At 33.2% G+C, this 9,098-nt stretch overlaps 2 protein-coding genes across 5 annotated transcripts; one reads left to right on the forward strand and one right to left on the reverse strand.

Annotated features, from left to right (window-relative positions):
- Window positions 1-185: 185 nt before the first annotated feature.
- Window positions 186-2,882, forward strand: LOC107216536 (ER membrane protein complex subunit 5). Its single transcript, XM_015653757.2, has 3 exons — window positions 186-327; window positions 464-516; window positions 665-2,882. Exons 1-3 carry the CDS (start codon window positions 246-248, stop codon window positions 896-898), a joined length of 369 nt encoding a protein of 122 aa, XP_015509243.1. The 5' UTR covers window positions 186-245; the 3' UTR covers window positions 899-2,882.
- Window positions 2,389-8,950, reverse strand: LOC107216550 (mitochondrial uncoupling protein Bmcp). Of its 4 annotated transcripts, none has more exons than XM_015653776.2 (10): window positions 8,708-8,950; window positions 6,802-6,845; window positions 6,396-6,483; window positions 6,163-6,310; window positions 5,024-5,303; window positions 4,774-4,892; window positions 4,558-4,618; window positions 3,934-4,023; window positions 3,622-3,848; window positions 2,389-3,539 (listed from the first exon to the last, which is right to left on the reverse strand). In XM_015653776.2, the coding sequence occupies exons 3-9, from the start codon at window positions 6,472-6,474 to the stop codon at window positions 3,732-3,734; spliced, it is 894 nt and encodes a 297-aa protein (XP_015509262.1). In that variant the 5' UTR covers window positions 6,475-6,483; window positions 6,802-6,845; window positions 8,708-8,950; the 3' UTR covers window positions 2,389-3,539; window positions 3,622-3,731. The 4 variants fall into 4 exon arrangements, with proteins under 4 accessions (XP_015509262.1, XP_046587012.1, XP_015509263.1 ...); XM_046731056.1 differs by lacking the exon at window positions 8,708-8,950 and adding an exon at window positions 8,657-8,685; XM_015653777.2 differs by lacking the exon at window positions 6,802-6,845.
- Between the last annotated feature and the right edge of the window lie 148 nt (window positions 8,951-9,098).

A 9,098-nucleotide genomic window follows, 5' to 3' on the forward strand; every position in this document is an offset into this window, starting at 1 on the left:
AGTCACGTTCCAGTATTATCATTAACTATCATATTTCAGTGAGTGAAACTTGAGTGAAATATGAAGAACATCGCCTAGGGATATACCATATTTCATAATATTCCAGTGCGCACCTACAATCGAGTACAGTAAATGCATAGATTCTCAAGTTATAATCAGTCAACGGATTCTATGAGTATATAAATGCGCATAACCTCTGAATATCTTACAACGGTAGCGTTGAATAAAAATTTCAAAAACGCGAAATGAGTGCCACTACGCTACACAAAGTAATTTTGATTATTGGTTTTATTTCCTTGCTGCATGCAGCATACTCAGCGGCTCAGCGTAAGTTCACCAAACTATAATAAGAAAATTTACTAATCTCATATAATTAACACGAAATAATGACATTCATTTTTACACAGCCATCAAATATTTGTAATCATTTTGTTCAACTAATGAATTTCTTATATGCTTTTAGATCGATCATATTTACGTATAACGGAGCAAGAATTTATAACATTACCTGTAGACGTGAGTAATTATTACCAATCAATAGCTGCGCAGAGTGCAATACATGATTATAACTAAATTTTCTTCTCAGCTTAAGCTTCTTGTTCTTATGTTCACAGTTCATGAATATCAATAAACAAATAAAAAGAATAATGATCGCTAATTTCAGATTATAACGCAAGGTATTGCAAGTCTCTTCCTAGTCATGTACGCAGTCATGTTTATAGCAGGCGATTTCAAAGAAATACGTGCTGCGGTTGACTTGGAAAGTAAATCATGGGAAACACTGAGGAACCTGCCATCTTTTCAGATGTATAATCACCGTGGTAGATCGCTATCCCCATACTATTTACCACAGGTTCAGAAATCATCTCTTGAAGATAACTTGCTGACAATGAATTGAGAACACACTGTTTGGCATAAATTATTTATGTATTTATTATGTAACATAACTGGGCACCATGTCAGTAAATATATGCTTGACAATATGGTTTAAATCACAATGCACAGAATTCCAAAAGATTAAAGCATCCAATAAGAATATTGGTCTACTCAATTTTCAAGTTCTATTGCTGCAGGTGTTACAATATTAGATCAGTATACCCTCGTCCAATTCACTATGTAACAGTATTTGTCTAACTTTATGTTCGCAAAGATTCTGGTGGTAGTGAATATATTATACAAACTGCAGGGTAATATTTCATTATGAAAGCAATTTTTGATCCAATATTTCACTTTACATTGACCTGATGTCACGAAATTAAAATCTGAAACGATATTTTCTCTGTATTTGTTTTCGGAAAAGTTATCCAGCATCTGGCGGAAATTGTTTACAAAATTCAGACACGCATACGTATCTACTCAGAAAGTAGACTTTACGATTAGACAGTTTCTCAGTTTTCCGATCTTTGATAAATTCTAATAATCCCTGAAAATTTTGTACAAGTGTCCGGATAATTGGGTTGGACAAATTTATGTAGAAGCATTGATATTTCTGCAGTTTCTATGAATAGTTTTCATAATTCTGGTTTGATTGAAAATATTCTCTCAGATACGTCCAGATGTTTCTAGCTGCATTTCGGAAAACTTAATTTTCAAATGTTTACCATGAATTTCTAATTTCTCTCAGAAATACATTCCAGTTTTTCAAATTTTCTCAGATCTGTGATTCGAAATAAAAATCTGCATAGTAGGACTTTCCTCTAGTGTTGACTTAAGATATACTACAAGGTTCTCTTGAAAGGACCTGCTCGACAATTACAAGCTATCCACACCATCCCGATTACTGACGAAAAACGCTCTCTCAGGCTCTTCTCTGAATCTGGTCATAGATTTTAGTGTTGGGTATAGGATTGAACCACCTATATTTCCTATACCGTAGCTTAATTACGCTGTGTAAAATTGAGTTATTCAAAAGCGTACACACGCCAAAAAAAGCTCGTGTAAAATACCGCATGTCGTTTGTGCGCATGCGCCACATTGTTTTACCGCAGTTTGAAAATAGCGCACTTTACGCACGCTCCACAGGCATCGAAAATCGAACTTTCCGAGCAGGTGTTGAAATTAAACGTTATCCCGCTATATTTGTTTCTGGTTTAAGACGAAAATATTGGAAATTGTATAAGTTGTTCATTAATTTAAGCTGGAGTGACGGTATTGTCACTTCACATTTATGTGAAAATTAGATCTCAGGATTATGTTTGTAATGTAATATGCACCCTCATTTCAGAAAATACACATTTCAGGCGTTGTACTCTCAACCATGATTTAAATGACCCACCTAAGTGTTGACAACTAATGGCGTTGTGTAGACATAACTTCTAATAAAAGGACCCCAAAAGATCCTAATAACAAGGGGATATTTTGGGATATGTTAGTTATTTTCCTGGAAAATTTGGAGAAACATCAAGAACAGTCGATTTATTTCATGATTGGTTTCTCATGTGTATTGCGGCACTCAATAGTTTTACGATTTATAAATACTACAATATAATGTATAGCAATGCTTTTTCAACACCGGTAAAAGACTATCATGGCAATAACTCGTGTTGATGTACCTAGTTGACACTAATATGGACATTTCATTATGAAGCAAATAAATAATACACGTACTCGATTTTCCTACACTAATTTGTACTGCTTCAAAGAAATGATTAAACACCAACTACCTAAGATTACAATATACACTCTCAAGCATCATAATATACAGACGCAAATGCTGATTACTGGTTTCATCTTGTTGCAATTACTTCAGAGATAGTATGTGCTGAATTCAATCTACACAAAGGTAGAAGCACCAGCACTGTTGGAATATATTTTTTTGTTTTTGTTTTTTTTCTTCGGAGTAACATTTCATGTTATAACTATAATTCTCAAAAATGCGTTGATGTTTCTGCAAAAAACATATTTATCCGAATTGCTTCACAATTTTAAAGACCATTGAACAATGGTCTTTTCGTAGTGCATGTAAACCAGAGTATTTAAATATCCTAATATTTGGTATGTTCTATGAGACAGATTGTCATTTTTACATGTAAATACAAAGACTCATTGTCAAATGAGAATCAGAACGCAAATTGAGAAGAATTTTACTCTGAAATGCAATAATCTACTACTTTCTCTTGTGATATGTGTAGTTGAATATTTTTGTTTCTAACTTTACTATGGTCGTATATTCGTAAGATCTATTAGTCGTAATATGCGTATAATAATTAATAGCTCAATAAGTAATTATCACGTTTTGACTGGTATTCATAAGTACGTCTTAAAAGTACATATGTAAAACTATTAAATATCGTCATTCGCATAGTAACTTATAATAATAATAAATATTATTGACGAGCCAATTTGCTAATTCAATTAAGAATGGTATAGTTTTTCGATGGACAAAAATTTCTATAAGCGAGACGCAGTTTCTATCTGTCAAGAATTTTAAAACATACTACGAATGTAGCATTCACAAAGGGAGAGACTGAGTATTTATCCTTATGTTCCAACAAAGACACCCTGAGCTGTACATCCTTATCAGTGTTGATGATCAGCAACTGAAAAAAGTATAGCTTTAAATTATGTACTAAGCTATTTTTCCCAGAATTAGAGTTGGATCAATTCATATAATGAACTCACCATAAGCCGTAAATTGATAGAACTACGTTTGGATGGATGGTTACTAAAATTGCGGTAGAGTTCAATACTGACTACAGGCGCTGGAACTCCGTTAGTCGACACTTTCGTAATCAATAACGTTTCAACTGTTCGTATGTTATGAAAAAAATTATATTCCAAGGACCCATCCTGAACCAGGTTGGAATAAAACCTTTGTACAGGGCAAAGAAACCTTCGTTCTTCACAGTCTGAAATTTTAGTTTTAACAATGTTAACTTTGTTTTTGCAATAATTCATGAAGCATCAATAATTTACACGCATTTATCATCGTACCTGAACAAAACAATCGATGCTACCAGAGTAAATACTGGCTGAAAGACCGCCACAAGCCAAACGAACCCTTCTTTGATTCATTAAACGTGTCTGGAATAAGAAACAGGTATTTTATTCAAGTTACCTAATAAAAATTATATTTTCAAAGGTGATAAGCGAACTTTACCATGCTTATACTTCTAGATGGCTAAAAAACATCAGTTTGATTCGGTCAGCTGATTCGAGTTCTTTTAAATTTCAATTCCCTTCATTTTGGAAGCGCAAAATTTGGGTACTACAGTATTTTTACACAGCATTGTATGATTAGTATTCTAAATAAGACGGTCAAAATTCAACTATCAATCATTTGATTATATGATATGATTGATGATAGATTCTATACACTTATAATCTGTTAAAAAAAAGTCCACGAGCAAGGGGTTAACCACTTATTAGTTGGTGTGTACCTCAGATTTTAAAAGCTTTCACATTACTTTAAATGATTTCATGTGATTTCATATATTTCAGAAATTTCACGGGATTTCAAATCATTTCATGAAATTCCTTGAGGTTCCTTGAGGAACACCAGGTTTCAAGGGTGGTCAACCCTTCGTCCATATGTTATTAAAAACTTTGTGTACATACTCGCACAACATCGATTGGAGTTGAAGCTACCGCACTGCCCATACTGGCAATAAAACTTGACCTGCAAGCAAATTTTGTTACACATTCAATATAAATTGTCCTGGTTTTCTGCTAAAGGCAAATTACTTTGAGATGAGTGCATCCCAAAAAAATGATCAACTTGCCAATAGCCTGGTTCCAATTTTCACACGATATTAAACATCCTTCATTACTCACACAAAGTGATTTGCCACGCTGTCTCCAAGGGTGTTCAATAACTTCTGTTTACTGTAGTCGTATATCGGCAATTCCACAGCTGCAATGATTGCTGCTCGTTGAGCAGTTGGTCCAACACCCTGCGCAAAAAGTAAAACCTCTGTTTTTAAGTACATTGTAAATTGACTAAAAGCTTTAATATAAACAACCCTTGGTATAAACTGAAAGGGGCAGATTGAGCTCAATTAATATTCTCGGAAATCTCTTTCACCTTCCACAAGCCGCGAACACCTTCGTTGTGGTAAACATCTTGAAAGCAACTGAACAAGGACACGTTTGCCTCAACGCCTCTGACTTGCATACGAACTTTTACCACATCTGTTGGGTTGGCAATTGCGCTCGAAAATGCACCTGCTACTGCTGCACAAACTATGTTTATCAGGACTATGTCATCAGCTCCCCATTTGTCTGTTGCTGCTCTCTTAAGCGAGTAGTAAGTCCCAAACTTAATTGTACCGTATGTGGCTTGTCTCAGAACAGCAGAGCTGATCCTGATTGTGAAAAATTAGATAAAGGCATATGTTATTCAATCAGTTATTGAAATTGCGTGAAGGATTTATGGCACTATAGTCAGCTAGAAAATATACCAAAACAAAAATTGAAGGATGAATAAACTGTACTGTCTAAACAAAAAAATGTAAAAAGAAAAAAAAAAAAGAGAAAACAAAACATTCAAAAAATTTCCAGTAGCGTTATTTATGCCAGTGATGGTAAAAACAAATGAAACAACATTTGTATCATGTAATAGAAATGAATCTGCTAAGATATCAACAATCTGAAAAACGTTTTTCAATTAGAACCTTTGAAATGATTACACTCGGATTACACATAGATTTGTGTACTACAGTCAGAATTTTTAAATATTTGTCAGAGTCTGGTCAGCGAGCAGAACGAGTTCGAAAATACTTGGACAAAATCAAAAAGACTAGACAGAGTTCAAGCATTGATCATTTTCATTACCAAACGTTTTCTCGAATTTTTCATATCTTAGCTTGTTATTCGAAATTGCACATGCTTATTTTATCCCACAGTTCGAATATTATTTCATTTATGTTCGCGTCATTTATCTTGAGTAAAAAGGTTTATTTCTCATCAGGTTCGGGCAACCAGTATGGAATTTCTGATGTCTGAACGAATTGTAGAATGACGTGATTTCTTCTCTAATGTTGTTAAAATAATTAAGTGTTTAAATTCAGTACTTAAACATTTTTTCCTGTGCCACAGATCTTTTTAGTTACTAGATTAACTTTGGCAATACTTTATAAACTTTTATTTCACTACTTTTGTGAGCTGACTGCAGTATATCGCGTACATGTTTAATCACAATATCGTAAACAAAAACCAGCTAACCCAGAATATAAAGCTCTGTATCCTTCCTGCCTTGATATTTGCACCAATGCATCTGTCATGCCAGAGTATTTTAAAGAGGCATGCTTCTGGTCCAGTTTTTGCCCCTGTACCTGAAGACGAGTCTTTGTTGTGTCCAATGGAAATGTACCTAGTAAAATAATTTGAATTTTTTACATGTAAACCAGGACTTTTTTTCATCCAGAGCTCCAATCTGTTGTTTTGTGCTTACTGACCAAATTCTGCAACAATTGATGCTAATCCCCCGTATACGAAAGGTCTCCAATCCTTCCAGTCTCTTGCTCCCATACCCATTCAAAGTTTCTAGAATGTACGAAAAACATTTTTAACGGCAGTTTATATAACGCCCAGAGAAAATCACCATTCTGCATTTCTAATTGTGATTATTAATTAATACTGGCTGATGAGCATAGAATGAAGTAGATTCTAATGCCTTTACAGTGTTTCATTATATTTACTATCATTTATAGAAATCCGGAATTACAATGAAATGTAAAATTATCTCTGTGAATTGTAAGACGAACAAAGTAATTGGTGTAAACGTTGAATACAGTTTTATTTTCGTAACTAGGTAATTTACTAACACCTTTCGAATAAAGAAGACATTCGAATAGTACTTACTCCTAGCTCATAGTAGATATTCCATTTCCAATTGTGCTTCATATCTAAACAAACAGCAAAAGGACCGTTAAGGAATATTGAATTGGTTGACCCAATACTAAATACTTGATAATGCATGCTTATATTTTGAGCATCAACATCTCTTTCATTTTATGCATAACAGCCATGTCCGTTTAAAAATTTGATGAATGCGATGAAATCATGAGTTTGAACTTCGTAGCTTTTAGCACAAAAAATGTAAATGTAAAACTCAGTTACTTTGGCATAAAAAACAAGATTTATGCTCATCTCAATTATTCTTTGCCAATCTATATTATTACTTCATAAGTTACAAACTTTAATCTCATGCAAAATTTTATTGATTGTCTGCGTCTAAATGTTTTCAAGGGTGATGCAAGCATATCACGCATTACATCATCCAAATGAAGACTATAATTTAATTCTAATGCTTGTAATTTCACTCGACTTCAAGGTGAGTGTCAGTGAACTCAAATGATGTGAAATAGAATCACATAATTCCAAGTAATTTCATACAAATGCTTTGACGTAAATTAACTTTAAATAAATTCACCTAATTTCAAGTGAATTCAGATGATTACAAATGACTTCAAGTGAATTTAAGTGATTTCACAAAGTCAAGACTTTGAAAAATCATTAAAGTTCAAGTGAATTCAAATGATTTTTGCCAGTGATTTGAAATTAATTTAGTCAACATCACTTGACCTCAATGAATTAATTCCCCTTTTTTTCAAATGAACGCTAACTGTAAGTACAATGTTTTAACGTTGAACATTGAATGGAATGCAATAAGTTCGTTATTATGTACATCAAAATCGATAAAGGACCCATTGCTTCATTTACCTTGTAAAATCCAACCTCAAGGTGAAATTCATGCACAAGTTAGAGAATTTTCTAAATATCTACTTTCGGTTTTCCTACATTCTTATACTCTAAAACATTAAAGCTTGATTTGCGATTAAGTTTTTACACAAATTCGAAAAATTGACCGAGTTATGATAATTTTTGTCAAGACGGTAAAATATATTATTTATCAAAAAATAAAGGAAAAAAAATACGATAAAATAACTTGCATATTTGTATTCTTTGTGCGCAAAAACATAAACTACCAGCAATATTGAGCAGACTTTAAAATTTATGAATATTTTCTTGACCTCGAAAGTGTTGAAATAAATAGTTTTCTTGGATATGAAGGTCATTGAACGGAACAAGTGAAAAAAATTTATATAATTTAAATTTATATTGAATATGAAAATGGAAAGTGTGAATATCCATGATGATTTTAAAAAACGTTTTTTTTTTCGTTAACAAACGATTAAGGTTGTTGAATATCTTTTTTTTATTCGCAATAAGATCGTTGCCAATTGAGATTTTTTAGTAAAAAAAAAAATTAAATTTCATAAAACTTTGTACTGTGTGTAAAAATCCGACCTTGACCTTCTAATACCTGCGTAAAAAAGTTGCAAAAATGTTGAAAATCGACACGTTTTTTGAACCAAATCCTCATGATATTATTAAGAGATTCACTCGCAATTTCCTGACTTACGAGTAATCGGTTTACCTGCAGGGTAAATTTTACGTAAAAGATGGGAAAAACTAGCATAAACTATAAAGAGGTTATGCCGAAATCATGAGGTATTAATGGAAAAAAAATGAAATAAAGTAACGTGAAAATATATGTTGAATTAACAAAAAAAAAAAAAATAATAATCGTTGAATGTTGTCGCGGAATCATCGTTATTTGTTTGCGCAATCAACCGAAATAGTTGCGGGATAACGTATCTGCGATGTTGATAACGAGCGATATTTAGAATTTAAATATAGACGTAACACTCACCGACAGTTTCAAAAATGTAGGTAATAACATCAGAAAAAGTTCGGCACTCACCTAAAATTATCCAACGACAATTAGTTACACCTCGTAATATAAATTGTATCATGCAACCCGAATTATGCGAACTTCATAACTCCTTACACTATGGCGATCTTTACGAGCGGTATGCCGCATGCAAATTATCTCATACATAGACGCTTTACAACACGCAATTCAGGCCGGTAAATCATGGATTTACCAACGAAATTAACTATTTATAACATCTGGAGTTCGCAAAAATCCGCCAATCCGAATGTTGCTAGAATAATCGCATGATTTCTAGGATTTAGCCACGAACGACAAGCAAAGAATACGAACTCGAACTCCCGCTAAAACCCCTAGAAATTTTCATCTGAACGTCATCTATCTCTGTGTTTTGATTGGCTCCGACAACAGATTTGTCACA

This window comes from Neodiprion lecontei, chromosome 2 (genome assembly GCF_021901455.1).
Source record: "Neodiprion lecontei isolate iyNeoLeco1 chromosome 2, iyNeoLeco1.1, whole genome shotgun sequence".
Classification (NCBI taxonomy): domain Eukaryota; kingdom Metazoa; phylum Arthropoda; class Insecta; order Hymenoptera; family Diprionidae; genus Neodiprion; species Neodiprion lecontei.

Coding starts and splice junctions, on each gene's coding strand:
- LOC107216550 (XM_015653777.2), bottom strand. CDS start 6,474: ATGGGTATGGGAGCAAGAGACTGGAAGGATTGGAGACCTTTCGTATAC. Junction 6,311..6,395: donor ATCAATTGTTGCAGAATTTG/GTCAGTAAGCAC, acceptor TTATTTTACTAG/GTACATTTCCATTGGACACA. Junction 5,304..6,162: donor TACAGAGCTTTATATTCTGG/GTTAGCTGGTTT, acceptor TTTCACAATCAG/GATCAGCTCTGCTGTTCTGA.
- LOC107216536 (XM_015653757.2), top strand. CDS start 246: ATGAGTGCCACTACGCTACACAAAGTAATTTTGATTATTGGTTTTATT. Junction 328..463: donor AGCATACTCAGCGGCTCAGC/GTAAGTTCACCA, acceptor ATATGCTTTTAG/ATCGATCATATTTACGTATA. Junction 517..664: donor TTATAACATTACCTGTAGAC/GTGAGTAATTAT, acceptor CGCTAATTTCAG/ATTATAACGCAAGGTATTGC.